Here is a 17,061-nt window from a genome sequence, read left to right on the forward strand (position 1 = left end):
GCAAGCAGTGTGGCGGCAGCTTTATTATGGAGTGGAAGGGAGGTCCAAATTATCGAAGCTCGAAGGGTGAAGCTGCTTCCAACCAACTATGATTTCTTAAAATCTGGGAACTACCACATTTTTATTGTTCTGAGAGCGTAAAATTATCTTTGGCAGATACCATTTAAAAAAAGATTGTTTTAGGAAAAAGGGGCCCATATCATGAAGAGACTTGAAGACCAGGTAGAGCGCCTTGAATTTGATGCAATTTCTGACCATTAGCCAATGAAGATACTTAATGGCCTGAGAGACAGATTGCAACATGGATAGTCCAATGAGAAGCCTAGCAGCCGCTTTCTGCAGAATTTGCAGTTTATTTAAGTAATGTTCCTGAGAGCTCAGATAAAGGCCATTACAGTAGTCCACTAATGTGGTAATGAGTTATTTTTTTTAATTTTTTTTAAATAATGGGAATGAAAGGTAATATTCTCATAATAACTTTTAAGGTGTTGAAGGAGGATGAAATCAGCGAGTTTATTTGAGCAGCGTAATATAGTTTGTTGTCAATTATGACTTCCACATTTTTTGCCTTAATGACTTGACCTGGGAGCTCGCCCATCTCATGCAGCCAGATGGAAGGTAAACAAAGCTGGGGGTTGTTTCCGAACACAATGACCTCGGCCTTGCCCATGTTTAATTTTAGGCAATGACTGCTTATCTACTGGTTGATTACACACATGCAGTCGTGAAAATGAACTCTGATTTTAAGGATATTGTTAAGTGCCGATACTACAATTTGTGTGTCATCGGCATAGGATGTGAGGGAAAGACCGAGGAACATAATCAAGGAGGCTAGTTCTGTCACATAAAGATTAAAAAGCATAGGGCTGAATGAGGAACCCTGTGGGATCCCGCAAGCTAGACCAAAAGGTTTGGATACAAATGAGTCTAACGTTACTGTTTGCTCTCTACCTGCAATGAGTGATTTTAGTAATGCCAGTGCATTGTTCATTATATCAACCTTTTGCAACCTGTCCATTAGGACTGAGTGGTCCACCGTATCAAATGCAGCCGACAGGTCAAGAAGAACAAGCTCTGCTGTTCCTCCACTATCCAGTGCGGCCCTGATCTCCTCTGTAGCTTTTATAAGTGCTGTCTTGGTACTGTGGCCTGGTCTGAACCCAAATTGTGTTGGGTTTATAAGTTGGTTGTTTTTGGATAGAGGCCATTACTTGTTGGTTCATACGTTTTTCTATTATTTTTGCTGGGAACGGCAAACGGGATATGGGCCTATAGTTAGTTGGGTCCTCAGAATTCAGACACTTTTTTTTTCAGAAGGAGAAGAATTGAGGCCTTCTTCCACAGAGAAGGAAAGAGACCAGTGGCAAACATGGAATTAAAAATAACTGCTAGATTACTGGATACAAATTCAGGGATCATTTTTATGACTGGTGCAACTATCCCATCACTGAAGAGAGAAGTATATAGGGTCAAAAACAATGTTTATGCCAGGTTCATAAGAAACATATAGGCCAGGTAGCTAATTACATTATTAAATGTAACTAAAAAGTATCTGGACCTAGTAATACTAGCAAACCGTATAAATCTTAAATTTATATACACACAATGGTACAAAATATGTTTGAAGTAATTGTGAAATAACATGAAAAATACTTATTCTAAGTAGAGAACTGAATCAAATTAATATGTGAGAAAAGTTGACATGTTTAACTAAAACATTTGTAAAGCAGTTTCAGAATGTATGGTGATATTACAATACTCGGTTAAACATACACTTTTGCTGTATGAAAAAAAACATGGAGTTTATTTCCCCCATATCCTTGATATCTAGATTATATGAGCTCTCCTATTTGGGATTTTAGGCTCAATTTTAAGTTTAACTACAAAGATGACCTTAAACTACAATATTTTCTTTTTGCTGAGACATTTTATCAGAAAAAGAAATATCCACAGTCAACAGAATAGGATGCAGCAAATATCCCGCTGCATGCCCTGCTGTCTACTACAGCCTTGATGTAAGGATACACACGGCCGAGAAACTAAACACTTCAGGATGCCAAGGTAATGCAACAAGCCTGACACCAACAGACTACAAATTAATGAATAGTAAAGAAAAGGAAAAGAAAATGCAGCAGTCAAGCATGCTTAGTCTACATACCAAGGATCAACGTCTTCCTACAGATAGACATGCTCTGACACTCGTGAGGTTCATAAAGGAGTGGAAGACCATGCAAATGAGGAGTACCATATCAACCATCAAAATAAATCAATGTTCCCAGTACAAACTAGCCTCCCCCAATAACATGCACACAATATCAAATTGTTCCCTACCCCTCTAACCGCCATCTTGCACAGTGCTCCACTGCTTCACAGCTAGGTTTGCTCTCCAGAAATCCCAACATACACGATATCTCCCTGTTTAGCGGTTTTCACTGCAGCCATTGAACATAAAAGTAACAGTGATGGTAAGAATGAAGATGGAGTTTACCTGAACTCAATCCCCTTCTCACACTAAAAGTACTTCAAACTGTACAGAAGGGATGCTCAAAAATCTTTCACTTTTACATGTTGTTTAAGCAAACAAATACATTCATTACAAAGTAAAAAACATAGACTCCAATTTATTTTGCCCCACTTGATACTTTTGTGAGTATCTTCTTTCACTTGATGATTCAAATGTGTTGCATACAAGACTTGAAGTCGTTATAAATTACCCAGCGACATAACCACAGTTTCAACAAGAGTGGTTGAGTCATGAAAGCTCAACAAAGTAAAAATACACTATTTCTCTGGTCCAGCAATGGGCAGGTTACGCTCAAATAAAACAGACTGGACGCTTTGCAATTGTGCTCCCAAATATGCAGGCATGGGCCAGTGTTCCTTCGCATTAACTTTATCCACAGGATGAAAATATAAAAGTGACTAGGGCAGCAAATAAACAGATCTCCTCTCTAGGCCATCAAGCAGTTGAAAGCAAAACAGCTTTTGAATATTTTTCATGTTGTTCAGTAAACCTCGCACTTTTTGCAAGAATACAGGTTTCATTTTGCTCGGAGGGACCTTAAATAAGCAGCACACATGGCTTCCAAGGAATTAACCAGCCTGGTTCAGTGAAATTCTCATCCATAACGCATGAAGTAAAAACAAGAAAGCAACTCCAAATCATTTGTCGCAAATACATATACATATATACACAGTATTAAAAAAAATATAGAAGTCCGAGACACTATGCGTAAACATTCAGTAGGAACAGATTAAAACTGTACAGCTATACAATAATAGTTAAAATACATAAGAATTTCCACACAACGATGTGGAGGAAGTGCAAGTAGAGTGAGCTAGTTAATCCAGGACTTCCTGTTCTCCTGCTTCCTGGAAAAAGCAGAGGCCGCTGCATCCCCTGATTGGTAAAGTGTTGCATCCCCGTGCTTCATGAACGGTGGTCCTTGAGGCGCACCACTTCTTCGCTTCTCAGTGCCAGATGAGGCCTGGAACCGCGAGATGCTACTGTTGGTCCTCTTGGTCGATCCTGGGGGTTTCATGAGGCGCCCTGGCCGGACAAAGACACCATAGCGCGGTTTACAGCGGAAGTACTCTCTGCCTTTCACAGTGCCGTCATGTTTCCCTGGAAAGCACATGATATATCATTAGGTTCAGGGATTTCAAAACAGATTCCTTATATAAGTTATTCAATGAGCAATATAGCATTGTATGCCTTCTGCAATCTTGTTTGCTCTCCATGCATTTGGACTGAAATCATGCAACTAGATTTTTTTTATTTTTTATAAATCAATGTTTAGGATATGCGGTCTACGAAATGGGTTTTCTTCAATTGTGTATCATCGACTGCCGAAGAAGCCTAAAAACACTAGACTGCGATCAGGAGGTCCATCAAAATTACATCTCCTCTCAATAATGAAGTCAACTTAGACGCTAACAGCCCTAACAATATGATTATTCCTGACCTCTTTGGTGGTCAATGCCTAACCCACTGTAATGATGACCAAAACAATAATTATACTGACTGCAGTATTATCACACAGTATGTCTAAAACAATAAGCATTGGCAAAGCAAATAGGTCTGGCTACCAAACTTGAAATCTCACAGCATCCTAAGCTTCCTACATCATCTTGCTAGAGCAGTAATATTCAAAGTACGGCCCAGGGGCCGCCTGCGGCCCTCCTGACCTTGAAATGCGGCCCCTGGGTTAAAAGCAGCACTGAGTTGCTGTTTACTTCAGAGAGCACTAACATTCAATAAGATGTTAAAAAAATGGGGAAGCTTTTAATTACAAGCCAACAGAAGTAAAGGAAAATAATCTAATACAGTATACTGCAACATTTAACTACTCACAAAGCCCCACTCCCATCCTGCTAGCATCAATGGGGCCCTCCGCCTCACCACAGACCATACTTTGTGGCCCCTCTGTAAATGTTTTTATTTATCTGCTAGAGCTATAGAGCAACAATCTCCAAACCAGCAGTTTTTAAAAGTAATATGCTTCCTTTCAAGCAGCAGCCACTGCCTCAACTTGAGACTTGACAATGTTAGGAAAGATGCGTGTATAAAACAGCATGTTTTTTAAAACTGTGCTTAAAGAATGGTTTTCTGGAATCTCATGTGACTTTCTTCTTTTTTTTGTGAGCATGTACCTTGCAAATCTTCAAGATACCGTCAGGAGACTGGTTGGAGCAGAAACTGTCTATCAGCAAGATATGTTGTACAAAATTAGTCTCTCGTGGGAAAGAATTAAGCAAAATTGCATAATAAGACAGTTTGTGAATTTCACTCAACACATAATTCAGGAATCTTGCCAGCCTTATTAAAATGTTGCCCATGCCTTTTATGAAGGACTGATTTCACCAAACTGCTGAGGAAGATTCTAATCAATATAAAAAATATAGCATTACTAGATGGAACGCACAAAACCAGAAATAGCACTACATTAACTTTAGCTGCAAACTGACCTGAGTTCTTCTCAAAAGTTATGCTAGTACCTCATGGAGTTCTAAGTTTACCCTGTATTCTATTGACTAAATTTACCTGAGGTACTTTTAATTTCGGATTCTATGTCAAAGCTGGCAGCGACACATGAACACTCATTTACTATGATTCACAGAAAAATTGTTGACCGTGGAGCAAAAAATGCATTTGCTGATGAACCAATTTAAAGCAAGTGTGAACTAGAAACATAACCTATATAATCCACATATTATGATCCATAAACACCTAGAACATTTTCTTTGATCAAGGCATTTGCCAGTAATCTAATAGCTTCAAATATAAATAAGTTCATGTTGCAGAAAAATAAGATGTGTATTATATTTATAATTTGTTATGTTGGTGTCCACAAACGATATTGATTTATCGTCAAACATAAAAATGTAAATGAATGGTGGCCATTGTCTTTTGTAGAATAGTGACGATCTAAATTCTGCTTCATGCATTATTTAGCAAATTGGATATGCTTGCCAAGCGCATATGGCATTTAACCGTGCATGTCCAAAAATTCATTGTTGATCAAAGCAATACAAATTAACTTTCAGCATGATTCATCACCACTAATAAAAAAGAAAATTCTATGAAAAACTGAACTTTCTTCAAATCTGTATAATATCAGGAAAGGTACTTCTCCAGCGTATCCCTCTTACAAGATATAGTAGCCCCACCTAGGGTGGAGGAGAAAAATCATGGACACCTACTTTCAAGGAAGATGTACCACCTCGCATTTGCTTATCATATGACAATATATCCAAGACCATTTTCCAAAGCTTGAAGTAAACCAGAGCTCTACAGCATGTACTACAGCCAACACATTCCCAGGGGAGCACATATTGACTACTCCCACTGTAATATACTGTTCACGGGCTAATTTCAAGGGACTTGCAATGATACTGAAGGCTATGTATGAAAAAGTGCTTGACTCCTTGAAACGTCACAGTTTACACACCATCAAGAACACTTCAGAAGGACGGCAAGTTAGCTTTGACTCAGAGTAACAACAACTTAGGCAGGAGGCTGTTCGTTTTGGACTGATGCTTGCTCTTCATTCATCACTCTCCTGTCATACCTTCAGGATTAGATCTCATTTAGGAAGAAGATAATAAATGTGCTGTCCTAGTTTGTGACATCTTGGGACTCTTTCTTAGGGTTAAGATACCCAGATTGTATTTGTTTCTGGTTTTCTTAGAAACTTAATGAAGCTATGTCACTGACATCTTCTAGAGATACATCTCTTCTAAAACACTATCAAGTGCCTCCACTCTTCTGTAATGCTGGGTGAGCCAGCATCGGTCTATTCAAAGACACTATCCACTCATAATTCAATATATTAATTTATTAAGGTGATCACTGCAAGTTTGCATGCTGCAGGAACAAGAAAAATCTGACCTCGATATGCAGAGAATGACTCCGGCAATCGAAACACTGACAAACAACGCCAGCCCTACCCCTGTGTGGTAACAGGTGGAGGGGAGAGAGAGGGATAAATAAAAATCTTCCTTCCTTACCTCAAACTCTTGGGTGGGGTATACATTTATTTCTGATGAAAACATTATGAGCCAACTCAGAAAAAGTCCTGCAAGAAAGCACCACTCAACCTCTACCCAGGCATATGGAAAGAAAAGATTAAGGTAAAACATTGTTCTCCAAAAAGGAGTCTATACAGACTGGAACCCCCTATATATAATCTTTAGCAAACAAGCCCTCACATTTTTCACCCAGGCGGAGGCTCGGACAGTTCATCATCGGTGGTTCGATGAACCAAGCAGGTAACGTGTGGTGGAATGTGTTGAAAAGGACCAATTCTTTTTTCTCTTCTACTGCTCCAATGAGCAGTTGGTAGTGATGTGGCAGTGTACGTTCCACCAAAGATCCATAGCCGCTTTGGAGAACGTTCCCGATGCTTGTTCAAGTTACACCTAGCTGGGGTGGGGCCTATATATTAGATCTAAAGCATCACACCCTGCATAATTAAAGAAATTAAATCAGGTGCAGGTGAACTGAAAAACGCTGGCAGGCACTAATTATAAACTTTATTCCCTCTTAAAATCAGAGCTCGTAGACTAAAAGATGATCCAAACTACTACCCTGGTTGACTAATGAAGACCCTCTATGGAAAGAGTCTTGAGATATCGAGACGATGGGGAGAATCTCAACAGGATCTTCATGCATTGTGTACAAAGCAGGAAGAACAGCAGAGATTTGTGTGAGCTGCACAAACTGAAAAGGCTAGTGGAGGTGAAAAAGCTTTTAGGCAGATGGGTCAGTTTGACCTTAAATATTATAACCAAATCGACACGCCCATAACACATGAATCAGATGAAAGTATACATTGTGGCAGTGTAGGCATTCTATAACATGTAGTGCTTATGCCCTCAAGCACTATGTATTATATGTAGGACTTCACTATTCTATTTAGAATAAAAAAAAAACTATAAGCAAGATATAGGTTTTGGTGAGCTGTAGATGGAGAAGGGAAAGACGACAATGAAAGAGTGAGATAGTAAATGTCATCATAGACGTTATGGGGAAATTTTAAGGGTCAGAGCAAGTATGGAGGACTATAAAACGACACTTGTTGGGAAGTGGGATTGATGACATCATCAGAACCACTGCGCAATATAGCACATAAAAATGCGCTGGCCATGACATTAGTAAACAATCGGTTTGAGGCACTGGCTAGAACCTTTTTAAAGTTGAGACAAAGATGCAAGGAGTGAGAAATCAAAGTTAAGACGACTTATCAAAACTAGTTTAAAGGATGTCAATAATGTTCTACTGATAACAGAAAAGGAATTAAATATTGTATTGTAATTGTATTTATATAGCGCTTACTACCCCGGACGAGGCTTCGAAGCGTAGCACGCCACTCTGGAACACAAAAAGGATTAGTGGACGTTTGGGGAGAGTATAAGGAGAGACCGAGGAGGGAAAAATCTCCAGAAACGGATTAGGGAGATCATACTAGTAAAATGAGTTTCGGGATGAGTCAAAGGAGGGACAGGTGAGGAAAGAATTTTGAAGGGTTGTTTAGGTGATCATAGTATCAAAATTAGGTTTGGGGTGATCCAAGGAGGGATAGCAGATTGAAGAGTCAAGAAAGAGTTATTTTGGAGGTCACAGTAGTAGAATTAAGTTTGGGATAAGTCCGGGAGTGGAGGTAGAGGATAAAATATAAGGGGGTGGATTGGAGAGAGTCAAAGTTTTTTTTTTTTCTTCTTCAATAGGAGTAAAGTAATACATAAATGTCACAAACAACTGCTTGATCAACCGATTTATGGACGTCAATTTGGCTTTTGTTTTTGTAAACAAAAAGGGTAGTAGCACAAATCGTGGGCCTATAATAATTACACAATCTTCATCCAGGGACGTAGCTTGGGAATTAAGATTTTGGGGCGGGAGGACCTTCAGATTCCCCAACAATCAACATAGTTAAAATACATTATATGAGAAGCAGGGCGGGAGGGGGGCTTAAGGAGCAGTAAGGAAGGAAGAGGAGCGTGGATCGTGAGGGTTGCATAAAACTAAATATTTTGTAAAATATCAATTTTTAAGACCTTTAAACCAGAGATAGTGTGTGTTTTTTCTGCCTGTGTATGTAAAAGTCCCAAGTGAAATACAACAAACACCTCACCATAACCGTCTTAAAGTACCTGTACCCAACTATTTACTAAAGAATACATTTATTAGGGCGGTGTAACACCCCAAATACCCACCCGTCTCCTGAACTACGCTCCTGTCTCCATCCCATGAGCAGTGCGAGACCATTCCATGCTTGGTAGATGTCTACAAAAGGAGTAGAAATGCTTTGAAGGCTTAAATGTTCATTTCCAATGAACCCGAACTTGCCAAATGGTTCAAGCAATAAATAAAAAGACTCTGGGCACGCTTCACAAATGTAGTCAATGTCATTATTTCTCTTCTTTTTCTAAAAAAAATCCTTGCCAAACGTGGTTTAAGTATGCAATTTCAAGCTCTTTGCTTGCCTACTGGAACTGAAGGTGCAAATCTCCAGAATTTCAAAGTATACTGATTTTCAGGGATTTTTGCTTAAAAAATTAATTCTGGTCTGAATTGTGTTGGGGAGGCGTGGCGAATCACTTGAAATAAAGATTCTGAAGCACCTCCTGCACAAATAGGGATGAGAATGTGGAGCAATCCTCGCTATAGAGACATGTTGCCTGATGCTGCAAATTATGAAGAATGCTTTTATTTACTGACTTCTTACAGGAAGACGGATGAAAAGAAAAAAGAACATATACAGAACTCCAGAATTACTCTAGAGAGACAGAAGTGTGTTAAACTGCAAAACACAAGAAACAGCCACAGCTCTTTGTAGAGGCGGTAGCACCTTGAAAAAGGGTAAGGGTAAAAATGATTCCAATAATTTTTAAATTTTCACCGGAAAGGCCTTTATTCCATCAGGCATTTCCCTGGTGGGCTGGAGTCCTTGGGGGGCCTGTTTTGAAAGCCCAGGACGCTCCTGGTGCCTCTATCACTTTCCAGGTTCCCAGTCAAGAGTAACAGGCATAGAGGGCTTCAAGAAAAAGAGAGGGAGGGAGGGGGAAGGTACAGAGGAAGGGAGAAGTAAGATGAGATAAAGAGAGTATGGAGAGAGATTGTGTGAGGAGGCGAAGGGAGCGGGGCTGCTTTCAGCTTTTTGCCAGGGCTTCATTTCGGGCCCCTGTCCAGCCCTGGAGACAATGAAAACATACCAAGGCGGAATGCACACCAATCTTTTTTCATAACCTTGTAGTACCTACTACCAAGCGCCTGACACTCCTATTCCACAAATAGTATTGCTAAACAACTGTCAAACTGGAGCAATCTTAAAGAACAAGTTACTTACCTTCGGTAATGATATATCTGTAAGAAACATTAGTTAGTTAGATTCTTCACCTCAGAATATCCCCAGGCGTCAGGCTGGATCCGGAAAGATTTTTCGTCAGCAATACCCTTGAGCGACGCTAGGCGTCGTCTGCGGCTCTGCATCCGTCGTTGTGATCGCCGGGATGACGCCGGAGTACTTAGACGCCGCCCTCGCGCATTGACGTCAGTTCTTGTACATAGCTTTCCGCAACAGGAACGCAGAGCCATGCAAGAGACCGACACTGGTGCCAAAAATTCTAGGGCCCTGAAAGGGATGACCTCAACCCTAGATATCAGTTCGCAGAACAGGGAGGATGGGTGGGGCGGTGAGGAATCTAACTAACTAATGTTTCTTACAGATATATTGTTACCGAAGGTAAGTAACTTGTTCATCTGAAAGAAACACGTTAGTTAGATTCCTCACCTTAGAATAGATACCCCAGCAGTACCAACCCCAGTGGTGAGTCTGCGAACCAAAATCACACCAGAAAGTTCTGGAGAACAGAACGGCCAAAGAAGCCGTCTCTCCGGACTTGGCTGTCCAGGCAGTGTTTGGCAAACGTGTGCAGTGAGGCCCACGTTGCTTCCTGACAAAATGTCCTGCAAGGGGACTCCCCGGCCCAGGGCAGTGGTCGCCCCTGTGGCCCGAGTGGAATGGGCCCTCAGCCCTACAGGAGGTTCCTTTTTAGCTAAGGAATAACAGGCCTTGATACACAAAATGACCCACCGAGAGATGGTTCGCTTGTGTACCGCCCGCCCCTTCTTAGCGCCCACGTAACCAATAAAGAGTTGGTCGTCCACCCGGAACTGTTTGGTGCGGTCCAGAGAGAAGGACAGCGCCCGTTTTGGGTCCAGACGGTGGAGCCGCTCTTCCTCTTTCGAGGGATGCGGAGGCGGAAAGAAGGTGGGCAGTGTAGCAGACTAGCCGATGTGAAAGGCAGTTACCACCTTAGGGAGAAAGGAAGGACGAGTCCTTATAACAACTTTTTCCGGATGGACAGAAAGGAAAGGAGGTTTGGAAAAGAGAGCCTGGAGCTCACTCACCCTTCTAGCAGAGGTGATGGCAACCAGGAAAGCAATCTTAAGCATCAGCAGACGAAGGGGACAATTATGAAGTGGCTCAAAGGGAGCACACATCAGATAGGTCAATACTAGATTCAAATCCCACTGAGGCATTATGAAAGGGACAGGAGGGAACATGTGGGTAATGCCCTTAAAGAATCGAGAAACAACAGGGGATTTAAAAAGAGAAGGCTGATCAGGAAGCCGTAAGAAAGCAGAAATAGCCGAAAGGTATCCTTTGAGGGTGCCCAGAGCAGAGCCCTGCTGGGCCAGGGAAAGAAGAAAGAGGAGAACCTCAGAAAGAGGGGCAGAGAGGGGATCCACAGCCTTTGCTGTGCACCATGCCACAAATTTATTCCACCTGCAGGCATATACCGATTTTGTGGAGGGACGCCTGGCTGCCAGAATAACATTACAGACTTCAGGAGGCAAGTCAAATGGCATCAACTGCCGCCGCTCAATCTCCACGCATGGAGGTGGAGGCTGGACAGGTTCGGGTGGAGGACCGTCACCTGCTGCTACGACAGGAGGTCCTCCTGAAGAGGCGGATCGGGGGATTTATCGATAGACTGAGTAGCTCCGGATACCAGTATCTTCGTGCCCAATCTGGAGCCACAAGGATGACTTGGGCCCGGTCACGCCTGATCTTCTTCAGCACTCTGGGCAGAAGTGGTATAGGCGGAAAGGCGTACAACAGACCGCAACTCCACTCGTGCCGAAAAGCGTCTCCGAGCGAGTGCCGCCTTGGAAATTCAACGCGCAGAACTGCTGACATTGTGCGTTCTCTTCAGTGGCGAATAGATCTAACCAAGGCTCTCCCCACTGCAGAAAGAGGCCTTGCACCACATCCGAGTTCAGGCGCCATTCGTAATTCATCATGCACCGGCGGCTGAGTTAGTCTGCTCTGGCGTTCAGAGAGCCCGCCAGATGTTGAACCACCAGGGTGATGCCCTGATGTTCCAGCCATGTCCAGAGGCGCAGAGCCTCCTGACAAAGGGTCCACGACCCCACCCCGCCCTGTTTGTTGCAATACCACATGGCAGTGGTGTTGTCCGTGAACACCTGCACTACACTTCCCCGGAGAGAGGAAAGGAATACCTTCAGTGCAAGTGGGATCGCCCGCAGGCCCAGAAGGTTGATATGGAGCCGGGACTCCGCCGGAGACCAGAGGCCTCTGATCTCCGCCTCTCCCATGTGGCCCCCCTTCCCAGGAGGGACGCATCCGTCACTACTACATGCTCCGGTTGGGGTAGGGAGAGGGATCTGCCACTGACCCAATCGTGGTCCGTGAGCTACCACTGCAACTGTCTGGCAGTGCCCTCCGAGATCTAGACATGGTCGGACAGGTTGCCCCGATGCTGGGCCCACTGAAACTTCAGGTCCCACTGCAGAGCCCGCATCCGCCATCTGGCGTGATGCACCAACAGGATGCAGGAGGCCATCAGACCCAGAAGCCGCAGCACCAACCTGACCGAAACCCGGGATAGAGGCTGAAAGATTGGAATGAGAGCCTGAATATCCCGGATCTGCTGTTCCGGAGGATAGACCCGGAACTGTGCCGAGTCCAGAACCACTCCGATGAAGAGGAGCTTCTGGGAGGGACTCAGATGCGACTTCGGCACATTGATGGAGAACCCCAACAAATGCAAGAGGTCGGCCGTAGTCTGGAGGTGGGAGACGACTGCCTGGGGCTAGCCCGCCTTCAACAACCAGTCGTCGAGATAGGGGAAGACTGGAACCCCTAATCTGTGCAGGTGAGCTGCGACCACCGCCATGATTTTTGTGAACACCCGAGATGCACTGGTGAGTCCGAAGGGGAGCACGGTAAACTGAAAGTGCTCGTGGCCTACCGTGAACTGCAGGTAACGCCGGTGGGCCGGCAGGACGGGTATGTGGAAATAAGCATCCTGCAAGTCCAACGCTACCATCCAGTTTCCAGGGTCTAGGGCAGCCAGAACCTGAGCTAAGGTGAGCATCTTGAACTTCTCCTTCCGGAGGAAGGTGTTGACGCTCCTGAGGTCCAAGATACGGCGTAGGCCCCCTTTGCCCTTCTTGGGAACCAAAAAGTAGTGGGAGTAACAACCCCGACCTACCTCTGGGCCAGATTAGTCCTCACGGCCACAGCAGGCAGCTCCAGCCCGACGGCTTTGGCCGCCTTGCGCAGCACCACAGAAAACGTAGCACCTTCCTCCGAAGCCACGGACGGAGGAGAGATGAAGCCAGTGTCAGGGTGAGGTATCAAGACCACTGGCATCCCCCAGATCGTCTGCCCAGTCCTGGGACAACTGGCACTGCTGTGCCAGAGGGTCCTCAGACCCCTCCCAGTCGTCTCCGTCATCCGAGTCCTGGTATATAGGTGGAAGGATCGGAGCCGGGCGGAAGATGAACCTGTCACCCCTCGGCGTCGGATACGACGCCGGGCCCGGACCGGGACTAAACCGGGGAACGGCGTCGCCCGAAGGCGGCACCAGGGGCGGCACCGGAGGGGTCGTAAGGTTGACCGGCGCCGACCGGAATCCAGGCCTGGATCCCGTGGGGACCTGCGGCGTCGGGACTGGAGTCGACAACGGCGCCGGAGCCGCCGGCTCGCTAGGCCTCCCAGTCGAGTCTGCAGGGCCCGAAGGAGCGCCGGCAGGCGTCAACGGCAGAACTAGGCTCCTCATGGCCACGAGGAAGTCTCTAATCTCCGCCGGAGTCGCGTCAGACCCAGGGACTGGAGGGTATGCGGTCGGACAGGACTCCTGCGGCTCCGATGGAGCCGTGCGGGTGGTGCCACCCGAACCGTCAGCCGAGTCGCGCAACCGGCGAGGGGAGCCAGAAGAGCGATGATGCCTCTTCGACTTCTTGCTGTGCTTCGACTTACCGGAATGCGAAGACTTCGACCCAGACGAGCGGCGATGACTGCGGCTCTGCGACCACCGGATCTCGAGCAGCTTGCGGGACCGCTCCCGCCTAGCCTTCGAGGTCAAGGCCCGGCAGTCGGGGCCCGACTCGGCATCGTGGTCGGCCCCAAGGCCATAGAGGCACCGGCGGTGGTGATCCGTGACCGACATCAGTCGGTGACAGGCTGACTGGAAATGGAACCAAAAGAGTTCAAAAAAGTTTAGTCAAAAGGAGACTAAAAGGGTATGCTCATCCCAGATTGGCACTTACTGGTGTGGAAAAAAGAAGAACTGACGTCAGCGCGCGAGGGCGGCGTTTAAGCACTCCGACGACATCATCCCGGCGATCACGACGCCGACGACGGACGCGGAGCCGCAGACGACGCCTAGCGACGCGCAAGAGTATTGGTGACGAAAAATCTTTCCGGATCCAGCCTGATGCCTGGGGATATTCTAAGGTGAGGAATCTAACTAACGTGTTTCTTTCAGATAACAGGATTAGTGTTTAATGCCAAGAGACTTAAATTAAACGCAGTTGCCTAATGTTTTGGAGGATGGGATGTTTTACCAATCCAACTGGAAAAGCGATATAGTTTAATGATTGAACCAGGGCTTTGTAATATGAATAACTATAGACACTAAGAAATGTTTTTCACAGCTATGTGCAGCTTCCTTTACTAATTCCAACCCTTCCTTGTTCACCTTCAGATTTAACTGTTTTTTTGGGCATAATTATCAAAATGCTATATTAGCTGAGATTGTAATTGTGACGTACCTGATGAAGTGGGCTCAAGAAGAACTCAGACCCAACCAGAAAATGCAATGAAGGGGGTACAGGCAGACATCTACGCTACAGACACTTGTGGGCATCGGCAAGGAACCAACCCAGTTCCATATTGGTGTAGATGACTAGCACAATGAAAGGGCCGAGCTGTAACCGTATCAGACTGAGAAATGCTATATGTGGTACAGTGATGACAGGAGGGGCAACTCACTAACCCTAGGTAAGTTAAGGGACTCAGTAAAAATATAACAGCAATTTGGGACTCTCCCTCCAATTCAACAATCATAATGGGCAGTGATCAGAATGGTCAAGTCAATGATCAAGAAACTCCACATGAAAACAAGCAGGAGCATATTTTTCTCAATTCCAGATATGCCTTTTCCCGATGACATAATGCAGCCAAAGCAGAAAGGTGTCAGAAATAATTATTGCGGGATGCTGGCTTTTGCAGACTAAATGGTGACTTCTTGGTGATATACTGGTGAGGCGCACATATAGTTGTGGTGCTGCATGTGGCCAAACTGATTACACTACTGTGGATTACCCTTCCTTGCCTATAAGCAAACGGTTTGTTTTCTTAACCTGGGAGTTCTGTGGTTGATTATTGAAGTGCTAATTAATAAATACGCATTGGCAAAACAATAGGTCTGGCATCTGCCACCAGCCTTTTGGCTTTGTCAATGGTTGTTGTATTTTGTCCTGGTTTTTGCTAAACTTTATTGTTGGAAAGACTGCTGGGCTCTTCTCAACTTAAGTAAATAAAAACACCTGATAGAAAGATAGAAGCAAAAAAGCTTTTTTCGGTTTTAAAAAAGCACACATTGCCAGAGTAGTCCCTGGAACTTAAGGGGACTGCTTTGTGTGTTGATGTAGCCCTTGTGAAAGGGCAGAATATCATCACTCACAGTGAAATTAGTCAATTGAGGAAGTGGGCTGACCCCCTGCCCCATGCTGTTTTCCATTGATCTGGCACTGGGAATAACACAATACCAGATCAATGGATGAAGATGATCGAAAGTACCTAAAAATAAGTATACTATAAATACCCTTTTAGTAAAATCAAATGGTCTTGGCTAACGCCAGAACTAATAAATCAATTAATGTGTCGCTTTAACAGACGCAAAGAGGAAGATAAATATGAAAATTATAATATTGCAAATCTACAAGTAGCACTGGACAGGCTGAATATATATTGCACACCAGGAGTAATGTTATTACCAATATTGCTACCAAATTAATCTTTCCTCACAGGCTATTACAGTAGAAAGTAGCATGAGAAGAAAAGCATTAACAAATGTATGGTATAACAATGAATGTTATAGTTTAAGACCTGATATGCATAAGTTACTACTGAGATATATTAAGTAACTTAGAGATGATCTATTTATTGAAAATAAGAACATGACCATGCAACATTAATCCCTGCTCCACTCAAAAAAGAGATTTGGGAAAACACAAAGATAGTAATTAATGAGAGATATCACTGAAGTGGGAGACTCTTGTAAATTCAAGGCACTTGTGGCTGTTGGAAGTGAGATCAAGCCAAGACCATTTTCAATAGAAACTACCCCTGGTAAAACGAATTGTTGAAACTAAATCAGAGCACAGACATTTGAGATATAAGTATCAAGGCATATCTAATGGCAACCTTATCTGAAAGATTACAGTAAAGAATATAACAAATATTGTCATTTCCATGAAGCCAAGCAAAGTTCCTCTTCTGAAGGTCTATTTAAAAGCACGTACACCATGGGTCAAGATTTAATGATGTCTTTCTAAGAATGTGCCTTGCGTAGCATAATTCCAGCTCTACTAACAAACCAATAATAGCAATCTTTGGCAATTCCAAAGGTCTGCATGGAACACGACAGGCATATGGTGACGTGGGGTGTGTGTGTGTGTGTTTTCACACAAAAAACAAAGGTTATACATCATTTATAGTTAAGAAAACTTTATGTTTGGCATACAAACCCGAATGAAACCACACAAAAATTAGAAATTCTAGAGTTATAGTTATCTATTAATTTTATGATTACTGCACCACTTACACCCCTCTTTCTATTTTATTTGTGCCAAACACGCCTTAAAATCACAACCATAACAAATTCAAAATGTAAACTGTTGAAATTATCATTTACGCAACACTGTGACATTACTATAACACCTACTTATAAATCACATTTATATTTATTCGCCACCTTTAAATTAATGTCACTCGAGCACCTCTGTACAGTATTGTCGCCTCACTCACCACACTACATTAACTCGTCAAACCTCTGGAAATTACCTACGTTTTGCATTGATTAAAACACTTACATCAGAAATTATATTATTTGCCAGAACACAGCTAATATTACAGAGGTGAGTTATAGTTAATTGAGTGTGGCAAGTCAAATCTAATAAATAGAAGTGTGTGTGTGTGTGTGTGTGTGTGTGTGTGTGTGTGTGTATATGTATATGTA

General features: G+C 43.7%; 1 protein-coding gene across 6 annotated transcripts in view; it reads right to left on the reverse strand.

Annotated features, from left to right (window-relative positions):
* Nucleotides 1-423: 423 nt before the first annotated feature.
* KIF13A (kinesin family member 13A) overlaps nt 424-17,061 on the reverse strand; it is a 758,668-nt gene continuing 742,030 nt past the window's right edge. For all 6 annotated transcript variants that reach the window (XM_085607091.1, XM_085607090.1, XM_085607089.1 and 3 more), the window contains one exon: nt 424-3,625. In XM_085607091.1, the coding sequence (XP_085463217.1) occupies nt 3,339-3,625 (287 nt within the window). In that variant the 3' untranslated portion in view covers nt 424-3,338. The remainder of the gene's footprint in view (nt 3,626-17,061) is intronic.

The sequence above is a fragment of the Triturus cristatus genome, chromosome 5_2 (genome assembly GCF_964204655.1).
Source record: "Triturus cristatus chromosome 5_2, aTriCri1.1, whole genome shotgun sequence".
NCBI lineage: Eukaryota > Metazoa > Chordata > Amphibia > Caudata > Salamandridae > Triturus > Triturus cristatus.